Source organism: Ornithodoros turicata, chromosome 1, assembly GCF_037126465.1.
Source record: "Ornithodoros turicata isolate Travis chromosome 1, ASM3712646v1, whole genome shotgun sequence".
Classification (NCBI taxonomy): Eukaryota; Metazoa; Arthropoda; class Arachnida; order Ixodida; family Argasidae; genus Ornithodoros; species Ornithodoros turicata.
The window spans coordinates 227,593,756-227,617,410 of NC_088201.1; the positions used below are offsets into that span (position 1 = coordinate 227,593,756).

Sequence of the window (23,655 nt, forward strand, 5' to 3'; positions counted from 1 at the left end):
TTTGGACGACTAGGATCACTACACGTTACATGTTGTCCCGAGAAAATAAGGAACCTTAGGATCCAGTGAATGGTCACGAAATACCCCATGAGTAACAGGAGAAAATGCTGTTGCAGTATGCCATCAAAAACGTATTCCCATTCTTTGAGCACTGACGTTGAGTGTGACAATATCATCTGTATTGTGATCAAGAGTGCTCAACAACTGAAATTATAAAGAAAATGTGACTGACAATAATCATTATTTTAATAGGAAGTTAATCTAGCAGATGCTTTTGTAACAGCCGCTTGTTACCACCGACATCACGAAGATCGATGTTGCCAAAGTCCACATGGGATGTATTATATGGCCAGTGCTCTTGCTCTTGTAGAAATCACAGTGCCCCATCGACGTTCCACACATTACCACCATTAGCTTCTTCCTCTGTGCAACGAAAGACGCGGCAATCTCATCACTGCATCCTTTCCGTTTGAGCACTTCCGGAACGCACTGCGTACTGTATTCCATGGAACTGGAAAAGATAACATTGAAAGGCATACAAAACGCTGGTCAATTGAGCTCTGACATAGCCTGGTTGCAGAGGGTAAGAAGCACGGGGATAAAGACAGAAGCACAGAGTCACATAGATAATCCCGTAATGCGTATTTTTTCTGCCTCTTTGAAATTTGGGTCGTAGTTACCGCTGCGCCATTAAAACACGAATCACCATATTTTGAAATTTGCCGCAGGTCACCATGGGCACTGGCATGAAAACGCGCCGTTCGACATCCCACGGCAAGGAGCGACCTGAACGTGTAAATCGCTCATCGCAGGTGCCTGAACCGGGTCCTGTACTAGGCTCATACGAGACGTAGTAAGGGTATTTTGGCCCAGGTGCAAAAAGAAAATCGAGCCTCAAGTGGGGTATAGTGGAACCACTTGGTCAGCAAAGTGCTCTGAAGGCGAAGTGGTTTGAAGACTCTTCGACATCCAAGTGGGTTTAGACAGAACCGCTGTGGGTTAAACTGGAACCACTTGGAGTCTTAATGAACTGAAGTAGAACCACTTTGAAAGTTAGAGTCGGTTAGACGGATCCTTGGGAAGTGGGACGGGAAGTGGGCCTTGGCAAGAGGAACGCCGTAACCACTTGGAAATCAGAGATGGACGACTTTGGTGAAAGTGGGAGCTGGAAACATGGCTAGCGACAGCAAGAAAAAGAAGGCAATCCGACTGAATACGTGTTTTTACAGGAGCGCTAGTATTGCATTTTATGGACCTACTCAATCCGACCACAAATAACTAGAAGGTAAGGCTGCTGTACTTTTGTTGTGGCAACCAACATGCATTTTGTAGATCTGCGAAGACCATTTCATTCGGGCTTGAAACTGAGTAGAATGTTGTTGTTATAACGAGAATCACACGTCCACCCCGAGCACATGCTGAAATCAATATCTCTAGTCAATAACAGTCATAGTCCGTATGCGTGCACCTCACTGGCAGGAGCGCTTAATGTGACTAATTTATGTCCAGGGCCGTCGGATGCTGGGTGCAGAGAGGGCAGTTGCCCCCTCCTGAAGTTTAGCACTGGGGGTCCCGACAGCCCATTCCGAGAGAGACTCGCTTTTAGCTGTTACCGGGCAGTGTGAAAACAGTTTAAAAAGTTGAAGACGAAATTCGCTGAAATAGGTACTATGCATCCGGTTACAGTATACACTCTTAGAAATAAACTTCACCGCATAGCACGCTCCCAGCCAATCATCATCTCCAATGATATCGCTATCTGCCTTCATTTGTCGAAAGAGGGAGGCGTACGCCTTTTTTGTGATACTTACGCTGTTCATAATTGTCATAAAAATGGCGTACGCCTCCCGTTTTCAACCGATCAGGGCAGATAACGATACCATTCGGGATAACGGTTGGCTAGGAGTGTGCTATGCGGTGAAGTTCATTTTGAAGAGTGTACGGTACTGTATGTGCGGAACCGCTGTGCAAAGAGTACCGATACGCCGTTCAGTATGGCCTTGCTCCGACGATAGTGGAAAACGATTTTGTGTCAACTACTGCCGCTTAAATCAGGTGTAGGCGGTGAATATGGAAACTGCGCCGGTTTCTGTATTCTGGATGACAGTGTTCTGCTCGCCTATTACCCACTTTGCTGTATAATCTGAAATACAGGATCGCAGTGGTGCCACTAACTGCATCTTTCAATTATCCGTGAAAGCTTAAGATTAAGTGTCGCAACCCGTCTGTTATCTATTCCTGGCTTTATGCTTCAATGCTGCTTTACATTGCCACAAAACCAGCTGCGAACTTAAAAATCGGAAACGAAGGTACTATGCTCCTAAGTACGCGTGTATGGCTGACAATAAGTGGGCTACAGAAGTGGAACCACTCGCAAATGGCTATGCAAAGTGGGTGATTTTGGTTTCAAGTGGGTGATTACCAAGTTGTTCTCCATAGTCGTTCTTTTCAGAAACTACCTGGGGGATATTTCGTGACCTGCGTATGTTACAATGGGGGGAGGGGGCGAAGGATATAGTTCTTTCATTTTTTCTCGCTGCGTAGTATGTTACGAAGACGCTGAAGAACAGTTACTATGCGCTTTGCTGTAGGTGCGTTCGTGTAGGTGCTTTGGTGTAGGTGTAGCCATGTTCTTGCGTTCCTCGTTAGGTTTATTGGAAAGAAGCGTGTCTCTCTGTGCAAAAGCATTATTTCGCGAAGGCAGTTTCAATGAGGTCGCTCGAATAATTACGCTTCCTGAAATCAGCGGGTATTTCATCAGCGTGTCTGTGGAAATCGTTGCTATTGGTACATATGCGCTTCAATCGTGAAAAGAAATATTTCTTTTCTCTTACATTCGTGTGATACATGTTGAAATGAAGATACTGACGACTGCAGGTTGGCTTCTTATAAATGCCAGTGAGTGGCTTTATTGAAATATTGAATAAAGCAATGAAATATTATATGAAACAAATGTTATATTATCTGCTAATATGGGGTAATACGACTGTAATTAATTTGAACAAACTACATGGTCTCCAAAGAAGGGCTCTCCGCTTTATGATGAATGCTGACTGCTTTACGTCCTCTACCGAACTTTTTCGGAATGCTCACGTCCCTACGATTGGAGACATATGTACACACTAAAGCTGGGAATAGACATTTTTAAGGAAGTACGGGAAAGACGTATATACCTCACACATAGGACGACCCCATATCCCATTCGAACGGCAAGAAAGTTCATGACTCCAATCCTAAGGACTAACTACGGTAAACAGAGCATGCCATATCTGATACCACTCTTTCAGAATAAGTTTAACCACCTTCTAAAACAACGGCTGGTCCACATTTCTGTAAGACCAAGAATGGAACAGTGATAAAAAATGTTGCAGGAGAATTGGGTGGTGCTTTCCAGAGAATTAAAGAGGACTTCAACCAAGAACTGTCACCTGACCAAACAACAAAAATGTGGTCGATGTATCTCAGGAAAATGAGCTGCTTGAAGGGGAAGGATTCAAGGGTCATTTTTAATTACCACGTGAAGAGGCTTGTATAACTAGGGGACACGCGGGATCCCATCCCTGTGCCGTGTACATGAAGAAAACGTCTACCATTAAACTAAGTTATACTGTTGGGCAAATACAAGAAGTGGTGTGCGCGCAGACGTGTGAAGGGCGTCTGATTTTTCGTCCAGTATGCCATTGATATTGGATGTTCCAGGCAAAACAGGACATTGAATTCGGGACATTCAATTGAAGCACGTTAATGTGCAGGACATCGTCTGGACGCCATTGTAACATGGCATGTATGAATCCTGGTCAGAATTGCTCCTAAAGCTTAAAACACAATAGGCTGGGAAAATTTGGCTGGCGCTATACGACCAACATGCAAGATACAGGACCAATACAAGACACAGTGACACGGCATTGGCAAAACTGGCTGGCCGGTATCTGTTCCCAATAACGGTCCAATATGGGGCCGCAGTTACCATATACGTGGGGCATTCAAGTCAAACCGGGACTTTTCATTTTTCGCAAAAGTAAAATGAACTTAGAGGCGAGAAATTAGTTTTATTTTTCAACGTAATATCCAGCTTCACTAATGCACTTGTCCCAGCGTTTCACGAGCGCTTGGATGCCAGCAGCGTAGAAATCCTTACTGGCGCGTAGCAGCCATGACCGGACCGGATTATTGACCTCGTCGTCGCAGCTGATGTGTTGGCCCCCAGGGAACGCCTTCAATGGACCGAAGAGATGGAAATGGCTGGGGGCGAGGTCTGGACGGTAAGGGGGATGTGGCAGCAACTCCCAGCCAAGTTCCTGTAAGGTGCGTGTCGTGAGATGTGTGGTATGTGGGCGTGCATTGTCCTGTAGGAGGAGGACTCCTTTGGTGATGACGCCCGGCTTTCCGAAACTGGAGGTGTTCATGAATGATAGCGTTCAACGTTGCCACAGGAAGGTCCGTCTTTTGAGCCATTTCGAGACATGTTATCCGTTGGTCCTAGAGGATCAGGCGCTCCACAAGTTGGATGTTCTCAGGAACTCTCACACTGGGCTCAGCCGTGCCGGCCGGGATCGTCCTGCACTGATGTACGGCCGTCTCGGAACCGTTTGCACCACTCAAACGCTTTGCTGCGGCTAAGTGTATCGTGGCCATACTGAGCCTGAAGTCTTCTGTGAATTTCAGATGACTTTACACCTTCGTTCACGAGAAACTTCATGACAATTCGGTGTTCGATGTGCACGCTCACCTCGTTGTCGGCCATCTTGTCCAGCACGTGTCTTCTGTTTTGCACAAACTTAGGACCACCACGTGGTGAAGGCGGAGGCCTGTCGCGTGTGAAAATGACGAAAAAGAAGTAGCGCGAGCCATTTGTACACTCAGGAGACAGAAAGTCCCGGTTTGACTTGAACACCCCTCGTAGGACCACTATTGGCAATATTGGTTTCCAATATTAGAGAAACCTTTGTCCAGTATTGGTGTGCTGTTTGGGAGTATTGGTCCACATTCTCTATCACAACAGCGGAACCCCCGTTGCCACATGTCGAAAATCACTTACCAGCACTGTTGTTTGTGCATCTCGGGGCTCATATCTGCATCGTCTGGCTTTCCGTCAGGTTTTCTAGTAGTAAGTCCATGTTCCTGTCTGTATTTTTTGCCGCACTCAGTGTCGGCGTCAATCACCGTTTCTTTGCTGCACTTCGGAGCAACGTCGCCTAAAAAAAAAGAATAGATATGTACAGGGTGGTCCACCAACTACGATAGAAATTCATAGTAGAAAAACATAGGCCCCAGAGACACATGCGGTCAAGGGATTTTTCTGCCAATAACTTTTGACACATATTGGTAACATTTTTATTTCGTTTCAATTGACGGAAAGTTTATTTCTTGAATGGAACTCCGAAATTTCCCAAAACAATCTATAGTTTTCTTTTTTTTTTGTTTTTTTTTCGCGGAAATGGGTTCCCCATTGTCGCTTTTTCAGTGTAGCACATAATCCCACTCGCAATGCAATGGTAACTCCCGAAATTAATTCGCCGGAAATCCGTGGAAGTAAGCCCTTGGCTCTGCCTTTCTTTTTTTTTTTTTTTGACGGCTCGTATCCCAGACAGAACACCATCTCCTACGGACGTCCGAAATAGATCCCGATGTCCATATCCGAAGATGATTCTCCGTGGGACTGTCGTCGGATATTTATGGAGGGATATCCATAGCCGTATATCCGCAGGAGGTCCTGTTGCGGCTGTTCCACGGATTGTCCAAATCAGCTCAGTGATGGAATGCTGTACGGATCATGTAATTGAAGAGAGAGAGAAACGCGAGACGATGTAGGCACTGCAGAAATTCGACTTGCCATGAACCAACTCAGTTTCTCAAACTACATGAGTAAGAAACAGAGACATTACCTCTATGCTGACTCAATACGCCAAACAATTTTTCACTTCACCGTTGTTTGTGTACGCTATCGAATTAAACTTAGACATCTCGCCCTTCATTTCGACTCACAGGCGAACAAGGCTCTCGAATGTGTAGAAGCTCGCGAGAACACCAATATACAGTGTCTGTTCCCTGTTTGGAGGTGAATGCAACCTCATTTCCAAAGCTTTTTGGCTGAGTGGTCCAATCTCTTGTTGGTGTTTCTTCTTCATTTCTTCTTTTTTTTTTTTGCTTTTTGAAACGCCGCGCTGATTTTCTCTCATGTGAAGCAAAGCGGACCAACAGAAAGCAAAATGACCAGCAACGGTCGCAGATGTTAAGAAAATGGCGGAAACACGCTTCATATTTTACTACAAAGCGTATAGTGACTTCTGACAAATAAAAAAGTAACACTCGCTCGAGATTCACGCTACATCCCAGAAAGCTCCTGTTTACGTCCGTATCTCCTCGTTATGTACGCAAAGTGGACGTTCCTAGGAAGTTCCAAGCCCGGCCAAGTGGATCTCCGTAGTACATCCGCTGGAGTAATTTCGTTATTCTGCGGATATCCGTATCTCCGTGAAAGTGTATCTGATGAACAGCCGTACGACAGAATTTTCTTACTGGGTAGTTTACGAGAAAAGCTAGGAAGAAAGGATGTTACACTGGCACGCCGCATGAGGGGGGAAAGGGTTACAAGCCTTACCCACGGAACGAACACTCGCGGTGAGTGCAGGAATCAGAGCTACCTTATCAAAAATGTGGTCACCCGACAGCTTGTAACCTTCTCCCCCTTCCTGTGGCGTGTCAATGTAGCCTCCTTTCTTGTTAGCTTTGTGGAGCTTGGCGGAGCCAAGGACTCATTTCCACGGATTTTCGGCGAATTTATTTCGGCAATTGCCATAGCATTACGAGTGGGATTAAGAGCTATACTGAGTAAACGTGACCACGGGGAACCCATTTAGGCTAAGAAAACGTTAGGTTGCCTTGGGAAATTTCGGAGATCAATTCAAGAAATTAAGCTTCAGTCAGTTGAAATGAAGTAAGAATGTTACGAATATATGGCAAAAGTCATTGGCAGAAAAAAATCCCTTGACCGCATGTCCCTCCAGGGCCGACGTTTTTACTGTTAATTTCTGTCATGCTTGGTGGACCACACTGTATATATATATATATATATATATATATATATCTACACATTGTGTTTTCTCTAACGTGTCCAGGAATTGTATTCAAGAAACGAGTGCTACTTTTCGGCTACTTGACTAAGAAACTACTAGAGCAGCAGTACCTGTTTCTTACACACGTAGCAGAAAGGTACCACTTGCTTTTCTTTTATCGCTCGCTCTAAATATAATTTCTGGACACGTTAGAGCAAACACCCTGTATATAAGCGCTATGGAAAATTTACATTAAGTCTACGTTACGGCGGAAGCTCCGCCATCTACTGTACAAGTAGAAAAGGACAGCTGGTCGTATTAAGTGGCCTCAAGGGCTTCTAAGAGTTAAGTGTAAAGTACCGCAGTAAAGTACTGGCTTCGCACTGGGCTTTCGGTGGTGAGTCGCTGACACGGCGGGAGGACATCGCGTGTCACTTGATCTTTCGGCGCCACTCGCTCAACCGTCGCTTGCCTGCGCACGGCTGACGATCACCCAATAACCCCGAAACAGATGTGCAGTGCTGGTATGGCTACGTTGAGCATTTCTAAACTCTAATGTAGTTGGTACCTCTTCGCCATCGCTTGTACCCCTTTCCTTCGGCATATATAAGACTCGTTCCTTGTTCGAAATTCGGTTCAAGTACCTGATTTTTTTTATTCGCGAAGGAATGTGCTAATGTGAAGTGACACCAGTCCTGTATTACAGCGAACCTAAAAATGTGGACGTCACGAAGACGCTACGGAGGACAAATTACGCATCCGTCAGTCTTGCTACTGCGGTACTCACACTTCGACGTCGATGGGTCACATGCAGCCAATATTCGCTTGCTCCACATTTCTTCAGAACTTGCGAGAATCCAAGCATCGCATCCTTTTTCTACGAGTCGAAGGGGAACGCAGTCCTTGCCGTAAAGCAACATACTGGAAGAGATGGTCGAAACACGAATTCAAATTTACTTGTCGTTGTAGCGCCATCATAGACGTTGGGTGCAAGGTATACACAATACGCACACAACGCAACTGCAACGTGATTCACCAATGAACGTAAATGCAAAGATACGTAAATCCCCAGTGCATAAGTCATGCACTGCCCATCGGTACGGTCAATAGTAAACAAAATATACCAACCAAATTCGTTATACGGACCTGATTTAACATTAACATTTATCGCTGTTGAAAGAATGACAAGAAGCATGGCGAGGAACCTCGCGCTGAGCTCTGTTTTAGAGCCTTGATGTGTGTCGCGCGAGAGCTGCCCTTGGTCCGTTAAATTCAATTCAAATTCACCTATATGATCTACGTTGCATGACGTTACAAAAATAATTATGCCTCTTCCTAAAGACGAAGAACAGGTGCAACGCAGGTCTTGTTCAAAGATCCAGGTAGCCCGGCAGAACTACCCACGCAAAACACCCCTCATGCAAAACATCCAATGCAAAACATCATGCCAAACACCCCTCAGAAGCCTTCGTTGGGATAGCAGTACGTGGATTTGCGTGCACAGGCATGTCTTCGTTTCGTACCTGGGAGATGAAAATAGGCGATGGGACAGTTTTTGACCGGGTTCGGAACTGATTAGAAGGGTACTATGCTGCATAAAAGCGCCTGTTTGGAACGCTGCGGCATAGTTTGTATGAAAATGCATGAATATAGTCAGTTCTTTACATAATCCGATATAGTCACCTGCCTTTTCCAGAGACTTGCTCTGTTACTCCGTTGTCGTCGAATAATTTGTTTTCGGTCTTCTTCTGTCTAATATTCTTGTTACTTCAGTACTTTTTGTCGTTTCACACGTACAGTACACACAGCCCACTTTGTGAAGTTGATTCGGCAATAAAGCGGCTCGAAGCACACGCACAAACACATACGCGAGACGTGCCTTGATAAGTAGAATTTATCTCTGGGACAAAACGAGAGGAGACCTCTCCTGCACTTCGACTGTTCATTTATCGGTACCAAGACGGATGGTGTTCACCCCTCTCAGCCATCAACGGGTAGAGTTTGTGAAATAATTATGGGAACACCGCGGTGTCGCGTTCCTCCATTCGAGCAACACCGTATATAGCGGCAAACAGGAGCGGACACATACTGACAGCCGTGCCGGGGAATCTGCGTCCAGGGCAGACTTGTGAGGGAAGGGAATTGTGCCGACATATGTCTCACAGCGTCCGAGGAGAACCCAGCAAACACCTCGATTTCTTTGTGTCTTTGCCTGTCATTTGTCGTTACGTAAAGAACGCGCGACCGTCAAGGGGTGACGATCAATGGCAGACGAGACACACAGTGATCGAGGGAGATTATTTTGTCTCTGGCAGCTATATAAGGCTCAGGCTGTAATATAAGGCCTTTGGCAGCATCGCCGGCACCGGTATTCAAACCCGGTCTTGGCGTGACCTGGACAGCACGTTAACCACAAGGCCACGCGAGCTGCCCCCTTTTCAAGCAGCACAACATCTTTGCCCAAATATTCGACCAATAATGATTCATCCTTGGTTTAACTTTGAGCCGACATTGCCAATGTTGGCCCAATATTTGACTGACATCCAATGTTGTGCTGCTTGGTTTGTGGGGCTAAAATGCGAAGCAAACCGTGCACAAGCTGCATCCTGTTATTGCGACTAGACCTCGGCAAAACTCACTCATGAGCGCGCTCACTCATGCTCACTCACGCTCAATTGGCCTAATGAACTGAGCGTGAGTGAGAGCTGAGCGAGCCGAGAGCTGAGCGGACCATGAGTGAACCCGAGTGAGCGAGCCGTGAGTTGAACGGGCGGTGAGTGAGCGTGAGTGAGCGGGCCGAGAGCTGAGCTGGATGTGAGTGAGCATGACTGAGCGGGCCGAGAAGTGAATGGGTAGTGACTGAGAGTGAGTGAGCGAGCGAAGAGCTGAGTGTGCAGTGAGTGAGTGACCGTGAGTGCGCACTGAGTGAGCGTGAGCGCGCGATTCGAGTTTAGCGGCCAGTGACAGAGCGTGAGTGCGCGAGTCTGGGGCTGAGTGGCCAGTGGGGCTATGAACTGAGTAGTGAGCGGCCCATTTGCCTACGCTCACTAATTAAATAAACATCCGAACTTTTAAATTTTACTTCGCACGCTTACGGAACCTCTGTTTTACGCATCGGGACCTTCAGCGAAAAATATTGCAAGAAAACAATGCGTCGACACTTAGTGATTTACCCGAGTAATTAATTGGTTTCTGTTTACATATTTCTTGCGCGGAGCAGTGCACCAATGATCTCTTTGAATCAGCTATCCGGCTGTCAATTTCGTGTTCATCCGCTCGGTTGACACACGGGGGTGATGGAAGATAAGGAAGAGCCCTAAGACCGCAAGACGCTTAGCGGGCGGTGAGTGAGCGTGAATGAGCGAGACGAGAACTGAGCGGATGGTCAGTGAGCGTGAGTGAGCGAGCTGAGAACTGGGCGGATGGTGAATGAACTTGACTGAGCGGGCCAAGAGCTGAGCGGACGGTGAGTGAGCGTGAATGAGCGAGCCGAGAGTTGAGCGGACGGTGAGTGAGCGTGAGTGAGCGAGCTGAGAACAGGGCGGGTGGTGAGTGAACTTGACTGAGCTAGCCGGGAGCTGAGCGGACGGTGAGTGAGCGCGAATGAGCGAACCGAGAGCTGAGCAGACGGTGAGTGAGCCTGAGTGAGCGAGCCGAGAACTGGATGGGTGGTGAGTGAACTTGAGTGAGCGAAAGTCAAAACTGCCGAGGTCTGATTGCAACCCTCTCTCGCTCTCCCGTCGTTCCCATGCAGTTTTGTCCTCTGCCATTTCACAGTCGATTTGTGCGCTGCTACGTGAATCAAGCAATTAGCAATACAGCTCTGCACATAACAGCTTGCCTTCGAAAGCGCCCTCAGTATGATAATGCTGCTGCGGAGCCCTTATTTCACTGGGAGATAACACTTACCAGCATCTCGTCGTATCGGGAACCGAATCTGTGGGTTTTCCGGCAGTGAGACCGTGTTCCTGTCTGTACCTTGCATCGCACTCAGCGTCGGCCTCAGAAAATCTCTCAACCATATCTTCTCTTTTACACTCTGGTGCAATAAAGCGAAATATTATATCGAGATGCATTCGTATACGCTTCGAAATAGAAGGCAGTGCTTTGAATTTGCGTAAAAAATAGTATTTTTGCCTATTGATTCGTTGCGCAAACCCGATACAGCGCAGGGAACGAAATGCTTTAATTGAGTAAGGTTCGTTTTCCCCTTTACACTTCGCAAAAGAAGCAAGTTCACTGCATCGCCCTCTACTACATTTCGAACAAACTGGATGTATCGTATTCGTTTTCTAGACCCGACAGCATTTGGAACCGTTGCGTTTATGTCACGAGAAGAGCGGTAAGTGGATTGGCTGCAAATCATCATATTCGCGGCGGAAGCGATATGCCTACCTATACACCTTAAACATCTTCATTACACTTTTCGCGTTGCGTGTTCGTGGTTCCATGCCGAATTATGTGATCCAAGTATGACGTATAAAAAGCCAGGAATCGTGCGAATATACCGTAAGCATACGTAGTACGGGCATGCAGACACTTTGGCTCTAAGTGCCCTTAACAGGAAGTGACCAAAATGGCGAGCGACACCTGTGTTTCTCAACGAGGCGCATGACAGCCTTCTGTAGTTGCGTCTGGCGCGACTCATGTAAAGCTCCAGTCAAACTTAATAGTAACACAGGAGAAAATTCGTTCCCAGTTCCCAGCGCGATAACAGTCACCCTTGGGACACTGGGCGAATGTTAAGTGAACAGAATCCTTGCGTTAAGCTAACAGAATAATTTTGTTCAATTAAGATTTCCTCATGACCCCAAGGGTAGCTGTTCCAGTGTTATCATTAAGTGTCATACCTCATGCTGTAAAGACAGGGTTAAAAAAATGTTGCGTATAAAATTTACTTCAAGGCATCAAAATAGCAGTACTATGTAGTCTTTGATGGTTGGCAAATTCGTAAAACGTAACGAATTTTGGAGCTAATAGGCAGTTTTAGCAGACCGTTGGTAAGGTTATAGTGTATATCGGAACCAATGACAGTCGCGTGTGACTCAGAATCTTATCAACTGGTTGGCTCCTCATGATGGACACCTCATGGTGTAATATTTCCTTTCCTTTTCTTGACTGGCGGATGCCGTCACGACGGAAATCACTGGTCGCAATAGGGCAACAACGTGGCAGAGAGCACACTCGACTAAGCCGCCTGCTGTACGTTGACATGCTTGATTCCTTTCTGTCTCACGTTGGTTGGCGCTTTTCGTCCCTTTTCCTCGTCTTTTACTTACCAATCATGTGAGTTGCTTCGCGAAAATGAAACTTAGGCTGGTTTGAGTCGCGTGTGCTCTGGTTGTGCCCCGTCTCGAACTTTTTACGTCGCGCAGAGGAAAAATTTACTGTGGCCTCTTCGCTAGGTCCTGTCTGGTTGTTACAGTACGCCGCTTTCCATAATATCGCTTACCTGTACAGTTCCACTTGGATGCTCCACATTCGGTCCGTATATTCTCGAGAAAAATCTCAAGAAAATCTGGATCACTGCATCCGTGTTCTTTTAGATATCCCAGAACACAATCCCTGCTGTATTCCATTACACTGGAAAAGGTAGCATGTAAATATTACATAAATCAGATTATTCTTAACATACTGAGGGCTAATAAATTGTCACGTCGAGGTTGATTGGATCTCAGAGTAGACAGCAATGTGCGCGCTTCGCAGGAGAGAAAAAGAGTCTCTCTCTCTTTCTCTCTCGTGTTTTTTTTTCTTTCTTTTTTTGCATTGAAGCAGCTGGCTACATCAAACGTAAATCGTCATACTTCCGCGGGACCAAATAACGTCACTTATGACGCACAGGGTAACCTTGACGTCTGGTCACGCCGAGCGCTCCTTCATGTTTAGAACACATCTTCGTAACAAAGAGCCGTACCAACTACCTGGAAGCAGGCGTTGTTTGTTGTTCCTGAAATCAGGCAAAGCCCCAAATGCCCTGTCCTCTTTTCGCCCAGTGAGCCCGACAAGCTATGTGGGTAAAATTACGGAGATAATTGTTTCTGTCGTCTCGACTGGTGGCTCAAAAAGCAAGGTGAATTCCCTAACGAAACGGCAGGCTTTCGTCGCCACCGAAGTTCCATGGATGCAGTGCTCGACCTGCTCTCGGTGCAGTCCAACATGATAGTGCACATCGGAGGCTCGTTCTATCAGTTTTCCTCGACATCAAGCACGCCTATGATACCGTCTCGCACGTTTGTGACTGCATGCCTTCGGCTTTTTTTTTTTTTTTTTAGTATCTGGTCGACTCTTCAACTGGCTCCACGATTTCTTTACGAACAGGGCTTCGCTGTCCAGACATCCCTCAGCCAACGCCCTGAACATCTGTTCATCAAGGTGTACCTCAAGGAAGCATTCTTAGCTTACACTCTTTAGCGTGGTAGCTCTCAAGGAAGCCTTACACTCTTTAACGTGGTAATGACAGTCCTAAAATCTATTAATTCCTCGCAAACTAATCTTCTCTGTGTATGCCGATGACGTTGCTCTTCTGACAGTATTAAATCACAACCAGCCATTCAGCGCAGTTTGCAGCTAGCCTTAAATGTACATTTGTACCCCGCGCTACTTGGGATGGACTTTTCGCCGGAAAAGTGCGTCAGGCTCCCTTTCACCTGCAAATTTCCCTCGTTCGGTTGGTGGATCAAAGCTCGAGCCTGTACGTTCCCGTCGCTTCCTTGGTGTGGTCATGGACTCGGACCTGTGGTGGGCTCGCCACATCAAGCACCTTGAAACTAAAGTGCAGCGGCGACATGCGGAGGACATGCCAGGCTCTCAATGGCTTCATAGCTAAGGACGCCACACCGCCGGACGCCCCTGGTTTCTGTCTGTGCTACCCACCTTCGAAAGTCTTCCGTACCTCCTGCAACGGAGAGATCAGGTTCCTCCTGAAGTCCTTCGAGCGCATTTTTATGCTGTGTTTTCTATACCCCTGCTGCAGCATACACCGTTGGCGCATCTCGAAATGGGAGGTCCTCTTCGGCATTCGTCATCCCGTCCGAAGGCGTAGTAGAAAGACTTCGCCTTTCACATCAAACCACATCTACAGCTGCGGAACTCTATACCGTACTTCTATTTCTGCAGCACAATGGGTCGTGTTCACTGACTCCACATTTGCGCTGCAAGCAATTGGACATTATGGCATCTCGTAGACCATTATCGGGCTTACAGCCTTGTCTGCGAAGCAAGGCGCGGGTCGGTTCTCCAGTGGGTTCCAGCCCATTGCGGTGCCGAAGGGAATGAACAGGCCGATAGCGCCACTGACGCAGCTCTCTCAAACTCTCGTCCACCTCTCACAAAATTGTTTGGTCCCTGGCCAGATCCAACCCACCAACGCTCTGCCCTCAATGGTATCTTCACCTTTCTGGATACCATGGGGCTTCGATCTTTATTGTGAAGGGGCTCATTATTTCATTCTCCGCATCAGCACCAACAATATGATACAGTATCGCTCCTGGTGATGAAACTCCCCATTCATAATCTCGGAAATTTGTTGTTGTACCTCATTGGAGTGGCTTTAAAAAAAAAAAGAATATCGTGCCTGAAAGGAGTTGAAGCGGAAGAATAGATAGCCAGTTGAGGCTTGGCAGGGAGAGGACAGTACCCGAGACAGGGAATGAGCACAGACACACAGAAAAGTTCTCTTAAATACAACAAAGTTTAATAGACGAGGAACCCATACATGTTGAGAAGCATACTGGGGGAAGTGGGGGAAGGCGAATAAAAGAGGGATTACCTACGCAATTGCCACGTGTGGTGACCTGAATGGTTTACTGAATAGTCCCCGCAGCTGCCTTGCCTTTGTACAAACTACGGGCTTACAGATATGTGCCAATAATGCCACAATACGTGTCCACTACGTTGGTTCTACTGTATCAAACCAGCGCATGGGATTGCTTACTGAATGTTCTTGCAGAAATCATAATGGTCGAAACATTTGGATATAATAATGGACGTGTTCCCCTCCACACTATAACAAAACGGCCCATTCATCATGGTGGTAACTCCAAGAACACAGTTATCCCGGCGACATACCAAAGCCATAACGTGTGCACAGGATTGATATAAACGGGAAGGTCAAATCTGATCCTCAAATTGTCCTCATTGTGTCAGTATGGTACTCTATAGGGTATATATCTTCCTTAAGGAGGAATTTAGTGCAGTGTGATCAGACGCGGATGTAGGGGGGTCCAGGGGTCCGTACCCCCTAGGGTTCAATGGACCAATCCCACCATGCACATGGCACTTGTCCATAGCGCCCCTCCCCCCCCCCCCTCTTTGGCAAAATCCTAGATCCGCCCCTGAGTGTGATGACACATGTCAGGCACAAATGCGAAGACTGTGTGCCCCGCTGGTCGTTGACGGCCAGAGATAACAAAGTGGCGGTCCAGATGGCGTCCGGATTTGGTCAGGATAGATGTTAACGAATAAAGGTACGGGACAGCAGGTGTGTTACCAAAGGCAAGGGAGACGTTTGTTAAGGGTTTAGCTTGATAACGGGCCGAATTAAAGAGTTTATAAATGTTGATGCGTCGTTGCTGGCCGGAGAACTCCCGCACCTTCTCTCGCGCCTATCGCTGTTGTGGACAGACGTTGCCACGATGATAAATTCTCAATTTGCAGCGGAATCTATTAAAAGTGACATTGCGGAGAAATTAATCTCCATGAGTGTTTTTTTGTCGACCTCTCGAAAGCATTCGATCTAATCAATCGTGGTATCCTACGTATTACAAAAGTTTCAAATGTCTTGAATAAGACCTAACCTATCCCGCAGTTATTTAAATGATCGTAGTCAGTACGCAGTAGCAAACAAACATAACTCAAACATCCGTCCTACTGCCACAGGATGGCCTCAGGGCTCGCTCTTAGGACCACTTTTATTTCTGATTTACGTAAGCTACTTACCAGACTGCCTCCCAAAGCAGCGCTATCCCTATGCCGATGATACTAGGATCTTCTTTAACGCGAACATTCTAACCACGTTATACACTAAGGCTCATCTCGTCCTGGAAAAGCTACACTCCTGGCTGAACATGTTTGCAGGGAATTATAAAAAGAATAATCGTCTCCTGTCAAGGGTTCAAAGCATCAGATTTCTCGGAATTGTTTTTCGCGTGAAAATCGTCACTGACACGAACACATCCTGTATGTTCGTGGAAAAATATCGCCTGGCTTATACGCTTTAGCCCGACTTGGCAACCTGGCTCCCATTAACGAGTTTCTTACTGTGTGGTACGGCATAATCTACTTCCATATCTCCTATGCCCTTGAACTGTATGGTATCACCTATCGGCATAATCTTCACCCGCTTCTTGTGCTACAGAAAAGTGGAATTCGTATCATGCTAGCAATAAGCCCCAGGGATTCAATAACATCTGCATTGAACTTTCTGCGAGTTTGTGATATTCATCTGGCTGGATGGCGCCGGACAGAATTAGCAGGCCAAAAGAATGATTTATTTGCACGCGCGTTTAGTCTGCCGCGTCGTCCTCCTCACAATATTAATGCACAAAATACTCTACGGCTCTGTAAACATTCCCAGTTTTTTAGCCAGTCGTCGTGACACGAATTACGCTTTGAGAAATAGCGCGCGATTCTTGAGGTCTCTGCACCGAGAACTAATTTGTTTTGTTTTTTTGTTTTCTCTTTCAGATCCTACAGCTGCTAGGTCTGTAATAATTTACCAGCGAACATTAGAGTGTCACTTCTATCCATCTATTTATAAATAAGGCTCGCAAATACTTCCTCTGTCACTAGTTATATCCGTAAATTAGCCCATGTTTATTGTGCAATTAATGTATTATTGTAATCAATGTATGAAATTAATGTGCGTGATGTAATTATTTTTCAGTGTCCAAAAGTGCCTATTTATGCAGTCTGTGGTATCGAATACATTTGTCCTCTCAGGACTGTAAAACATGTTCCGCCTTAACATTTCCTTATCTAATTATGTATTCTACCAAATCGTCTACCAAATAAATAAGTAAAGAGAGAACGATTGGTAGGTGGCAGTGATGCCGCTGCTGCTGTCACACACAAAACTTTTGAATCCCTGTTGAGTGTAAGGTGGCTGTTCCATAACTCACACATCTTCGAATGTAGAAGTTCACAGGTGAAATGAATACTCTTACCTCTCAAGGTGTATTTAACAACACACACACACATACACACAGCTCTGAAAGGGTGCAACATCAACTTAGCGGATGTTCGGCTTGTTGATCCACACTGGTAATTGAACGATACCCTATAACAAACTGATTCAGTTTTTCGTGTGGCGTAACGTGTGCAGCTTTGGTTCTATGGTGAGTGTATCATGCACATCAACCAAAGTAAATGGATAGCATGAGCATGTAATGCATTTTCTCCTCCCAATATAGCAATTACGGACTGGTGTCATATTAGATCAGTATACGGTCTGATATACGGATAAGGATATACGCGCTTAAATTTAGAAATCAATTTGAAGCATCACATACATGGGATGGCCAACTTAGAAAGGCATTTCCTTTCTAAAAGCAAAACAGATTATATATTCATTCCCTGTCTTGTAAGCGTCTGCGAATTCGATTGCCCTGCTCGCATTGCAGTCAAAACGAAGGGTGAGATGTCAAGTTTAATTTGATTATGCACATAAAAAAACACTGAACTGTGGAATTGTTTGGTGTATCAACTCACCATCAGGATAACGTTTGCGTTCCTTACTTGTTTTGGCATGAGGGAAAATTAAGACTCAGTATACACGTCATTCATATTGCCTGATAATATTAAACATTTTACAATAGGGCAACGCAGCCTTAAACCACTGCACCCTTATTACACCCTTAGTACACGCTTAACACGTCAATATAGATGTCCACGCACTTCACACCCATCTATGAGAGGATCAGCCTCGAAGGGGTGTAACATGAGTGTGATTTGGGTGTATTTTGTAAAATACACCCGTCTTACACTAACGTAGGTGTAAAACAGTAGTGTGCACGACCTCCACGCTGAAGAATGAACTGTCCTCAATTCAGAAGACATTTTAGGACAAAGCGCGTAGGGCACCAAAATCTAGCGGTCGCGATACAGTCTTGCAGCCTTGACTCGCTGGTGAAATCAGGTCCGCTTCAACGTTGGCGTTCTTGACTATTCTGGCGGGAGTTATAGAATAAGTTACTAGTCACGAGAAGAATTCACATCAAGTCACCATCAAACCGACATCAAATCACAAGAAGAGCGATTGCTCTCTCCAAGAAACGTGAGTGGCAAAGTACTCCACCGCAACTGCGTACGACTAATGTGGAAATCCAGCCTACGTGCCATCTGCGCTCAAAGATATTTTGACTTCTCTGGAGACAATCGGACGTCGATACTGATTGTGAAGAGGCTCATTATTTTATTCCCCACATCACCGCCTGCAACGGGGTAGAGTATCGCCTCTGTCGATGAAACTCCTCATTCAACATCTTAAAATCAAGTTGTTTATCCTGTACATCCAGCCTCAGAACATCAATTCCAATAGTTTCAACAGATACGGCTTGCGTCGCCGTGTCATATGAATGTGTGTGACAGTGAGAAAACATGTAAGAGTGAAAGTGGGATGAGTGAGAGAGTGGATCTGGTTTGTCCCTTCAGATGACGCACCCTTGGAGGTCGTTGGGGAGGCGTATCAGCTTAGCTCAGTTGGTAGAGCCCTGGACCGACAATCGAGAAGATATGGGTTCGAATCCTACAGCTCGCGAACCTTTTCAGTGACGACCTTCTTTCATCCTCAGCGTGTTCTGGGATACACATCGAAAGAAGAGTACACAATGACGCTGTGGGGACATCCTGAGGGGAGCGTGTGCGTTCATGGCTAAAACTGAATGGACTTTACCTACCGTGAACCTGTCGACCCACAGCTCGTATGTACCTCTAACTCGTCACCCATGGCCAATTAAAAACCATGTCAACGGTGAGGACGGTGCCCACAAGATGATTCTCTGTTGGAAATATCGCAGGTCCCGTCATGAGGCATTTCCCTTATACTACTTTAGAGGTAGATCGGATTGTCTATCGTTCCACAGTTGGACATCAAGATTGTGTTCTGCAATGCTTTTAAGTTGAGTTAAGTTGGGTTTTCTTCAGTTTTTCATGTCTGTGCTGCAACTGTATTGTCATCTAGCAGACGAGTTACCTACGGAGGTAGTGCTGCAATCAGCGCAAACAGCGTCTGTTGCAACTAGTTCGATGTCTATTGCACCCCGTTTAAGCGTTTTTCGGGTTATGTAGTTCAGAATGGACTGAATGAATGAACGTGTCCGTTAGCAACAGTTTTACACTAGAAGAAGCCTAATGAACTTATCCTGCATCACCGTGAATGTAACGATTGTAAACCCCTTCTCTGTAAAACCGGTATTTTGTACAAAGAAAATGCCACTTGGCAGGCAATCCTCGAGGAAACTACAGTGACGACCATACCTGTAATTGCGTAAGCAATCCCTCTGTTCTTCGTCTTCCCCGCTTCGGAAGTTTATGAATCTATAGGGTTTTGTCATGTATTGAACTTTACTGTGTATAAGAACTTTTTTTTTGTCAGTGTGTTTGTGTCTCGTCCCTGTCTCGGGTGTGGTACCTCTCATTATTCTGCCTCCGGAAGTGCAAGGACCGAAAGCTCAGTCACAGTCAAGCTTCCCATTGTCTCCGGTGTTTCTCAGTTACTCGTCCATTCAAACACGTAGTATAGTGCAACGCACGGGAAATACCTGAGGAATATTTCCTGTAGCCAAGGGTAGAACTGGATGAGAACAGTTTTCATCCACATTCATTACCATGATGTCGCAGCGCGACTTGAACGGCCGCTTGCACGCGGAAAAGCGCTTACCAGCATTGTTCTTTGTGCATCTCTTCCCGGCTCTGATCTCTAGGTTGTAGGTCTACACGACGTTTCGGACCTGTTGGTTCGTGTGCTTCTTTATATCTTTGCTCGCAAATGAGCCTGGCGTCTGATAAGGCTTTATCATTGCACTGTGGTGGAGGGACGCCTGAAAACGAAAGATGTGGTATAAGCAGAGCGCCCCAACAAACATGCGTCAAGGATTTCGAAGAGATTGTACTCCATAGGATTGTACCCTGTCCCAAATGTCAGTGGCCCTCTCCGTCTTCCTTTAACTCTCCTCATCGGATATTCGAAGTTTATTTGAGAATCCCTCAAAAACGTTTAGTAGTAGCTTTCGTCAATCTCGGACCAATAGGAGAATATTTCTTGTCAGAAGAAAACGCTGCGTTCAACGTCCGTCTCGAGCCTCCCCCTCGAATATTGTCCTGTTTTCGTCCTTTTAATCTCAACCAGGTGTACATTAGTCCTCAATCTTGCTACTTCAGATGTAGAGCATATTGGTACGCGACCTGTATATACAGGGTGTCTTTTTTTTATGCGATACAGATTTTTCATTAAAAAACTATAAAGGCTATAGACATGCTGTTTTCACTTCTGTCATCTTTGGGCCAGCGGACGTTCTTGGCCAAACGTTGCTCGACAGTCAAATGACTAATTACCTAAAAATCGTTAATTAACTTTCTCATTATAAGAGATTCGAAGTTATCCCAATGAGAACATATGTTCCTTTCAGTTACCTGATATCGAGGCCGTTTTCAGAACAAAAATCCGTTAGGTAGATCGTCCGCAAAAAAATCGTGAAGGAACACCATATTTTTCTTTATTTTGTTCATGGCGCACCTTCGGAGACCCGTCTTTCCTCCACCCCCAACGCGAGAGGGGGAAAGAGCACACTGCAGCATACACTGCCGCCTCTTGCGTCCTAGAAAAAGATTAACAGAAAATGCAGCCCAAGATAAGGGCAGTTCCGACAGCGTCGCCCGATACATGTGTTTTTGTTTTGTTTCCGCAAGTTAAAACTCTTCTTCGACACATGAGGCGCCACCGTGGCGGCATCTTCGACGCATGAGGCTCCTTCACCATCTCACATTGGGAGTGAAGGAAAGACTCGTCTCGGAAGATGCGCAATAAAGAAAATAGAGAAAAAATTGTGTTCCTTCACGAATTTTTTGCGGACGATCTACCGAACGGATTTTTGTTCCGAAAACGGCAACGATATCAGGTCACCGAAAGGAACAGGTGTTCTCATTGGGACAACTTTGGAGCTTTTATAATTAAAAATTTAATTAACGATTTTAGGTAATTAGTGATTTGACGGTTGAGCAACATATGGCCAAGAACGTCCGCCGCCCCAGAGATGATAGAAGTGAAAACAGCATGTCTATAGCTCATAGTTTTTTTATGAAAAATCTCTATCGCCTAAAAAAAGACACCCTGTATTGTCCGCTGGCGGGACAACGCAACCTGAAAGTGCAAATACCGAAGAGGGCAATACAAACAACATAGACAGGCAGCGAATCGAACTTCTTTTTTACCCACGAACGACAGGCTTAGAAAACATGACAAACTACATCTCTCTGCTTCAAAGTCCAAAGGCCAATACGCATGAGACTTTTTTTCCCCTAGCGAGACGACGCACACACGCGAAGGACGCCAAGCGTGTGCAGCGTTTGCGACTGCCTGAAACGCATGGAAAGTCTCTAGAACGTGCGATCTCGCGTGCGACGCCGTACCTGATTTTTATTTCTTTATAACCCATGTTGCAGCAATACGGATGTCGCCTGGTCGTCTGAAGAATGAATATTTCATTGCTTCGAGTGTCCTTAGAGTCACTAAATAAGCTTCGCTTCAGAGAATCGACACCGATTTCCAAGGGAGAGCAAGAGCGCCATCTTTTTTCCGCACCACTCCTGTACCATCCCCAGTTGAAGGTCGAAGACGACTAATATAATGCTCACTGTGCGATAGAGAATCGTGTATGATTATTGTGCGATAATCCATGTGTTGTCAAGCAGAACGTCCCGAGGGTGTGAAGGAGAGCTCGAGGCCTACAACCTTGATGAGCTGCTTTAAAGAGAAAGGAACATTTAACCTGTGCACGATAGATAGCATCGTGCACTAAAGTGCGCGTGCGCGTGGCTACCGTGGCGTGGAATCAAGATGGCGCGTGCTAGCTCTTGGAATTCAGTGTCGATAAGTGAAACGAAGGTTATCTAGTGGCTTTAAGTGTCCTAGTGGCATTGCAATTCTTCTGCAATCACTTGACGGGAGTGCGCGCCAGGAATAGCAAAGTAAAACAAAATTGAAGCAGGGCAGTGAGGGAAGGAGGATGAGTGAGGGACAGCCTCGGGGACGTCATTTCATATGCCAAAGTTGCAGAATGATGATGCTCTGAGGATTAGATTTTGACATCCCAGGGATACCATCCCTGTCCCCATCCGATGACCTTAGAATAACCCTGGGATGATTGTTTTCTGGGGTGCTGTGGGGTTCTTCGTAGTTCCGGGCTCCGAGGCCGAGTGAAGTGAACTGTTGAACTAATGTGTTGCTCGTCGGTGAACTTGTTCGTTCAGTTCACTCGAATGCATCGTTCAGTTGGAAGGGTTCATTGAAGAACGACACATCAGTGCGCCCAAGCACTCCCCCCTCCCAAATGTCAGTGACACCCCCTTTCTGACCTCTGTAGCCCCAACAGGATTGTCCTTGCAATTTCTGCTTTAGACACATGAGGGTAATGATATGTTAAGCTCTAATGACGTAACTATAATACTTACCCCAATTTTTTTCAACACCCCTCCATGCTTGGTATTCCAGATAAACCACTGCTCCCAATTGAGCCACGGAGGCCGGTAAAATGGCAAAGTTTTCGGAACCATCCCTTCTGTTATACTCACACTTCGGTTTGGACGATGGACAAGTTGTTTTCATTCTCGTCTCTATCGCCGTACCAGAACGTAGAACAGCGTCGGGGTGGCACCCTTTTTCTTCTAGGAGTTTCGGAACGCAATACTTGTTGTATTTTAACATACTGGAAAAGATAGCATTTACACAGCCCTTAAAGGGACTATCGCATCCGTCCCGGTCGATTCCGAAACTGTAGTGCTTTTTTACTCCGCGTTCATCACTGATAATAACGCCGAAAACCCGACGCGAATTGGCAGCGTTGTTCCTGTGTAGTTTGATATAAAACTTGGCAAGAGCAGACGACGCATTCCTGGATTCCCTCTCTGGAAACGTCACACGGACGAGGCCAATCACTGCGCGCCCTTTGACATGGAGAATACCAATCACGGAGCGGCCGGAGGGACCTTGGTAGCCTTGGCAACCGACCGACAGGCGGGCAGCGAGGCGGAATGCTAGGGGACGGCGTCTTCTCTGTTACCGGCTCGCGGAATGTTGTTTCTGGTTAACGTTGAACGTGTTCGTACAGCCAGGAGCGTAACGCCGTGTTTCACGTAACATGGTTACGTCTGCACTCACACTGGTAAGCGAAAGTCAGCGTATTTACCGAGGACTTTTCACTCAGTATATTGCGATGCGAACGACAAGCACACGATCTCGGTGACAATCGCCTGCGCTGCGCTCCAATTCGTGCGCCTGGCTTACGTCATCATCGACGTGGCTGCAGATGGAGTGCGGACCTTTAAAACTCGTTTACTTAATATGTAAGCTTTTTCGGAAGAGAAATTTGGCGAAGTTGACTCTGAA

At 46.1% G+C, this 23,655-nt stretch overlaps 1 protein-coding gene across 1 annotated transcript in view; it reads right to left on the minus strand.

Moving 5' to 3' along the window:
- Window positions 1–261: 261 nt before the first annotated feature.
- LOC135395663 (uncharacterized) overlaps window positions 262–23,655 on the minus strand; it is a 28,772-nt gene continuing 5,378 nt past the window's right edge. Inside the window, exons 4-10 of the mRNA XM_064626762.1 lie at window positions 22,842–22,975; window positions 19,933–20,092; window positions 12,508–12,638; window positions 10,965–11,094; window positions 7,843–7,976; window positions 5,039–5,195; window positions 262–511 (exon numbers count right to left, since the gene is read on the minus strand). Of these exons, the coding sequence (XP_064482832.1) occupies window positions 262–511; window positions 5,039–5,195; window positions 7,843–7,976; window positions 10,965–11,094; window positions 12,508–12,638; window positions 19,933–20,092; window positions 22,842–22,975 (1,096 nt within the window). The remainder of the gene's footprint in view (window positions 512–5,038; window positions 5,196–7,842; window positions 7,977–10,964; window positions 11,095–12,507; window positions 12,639–19,932; window positions 20,093–22,841; window positions 22,976–23,655) is intronic.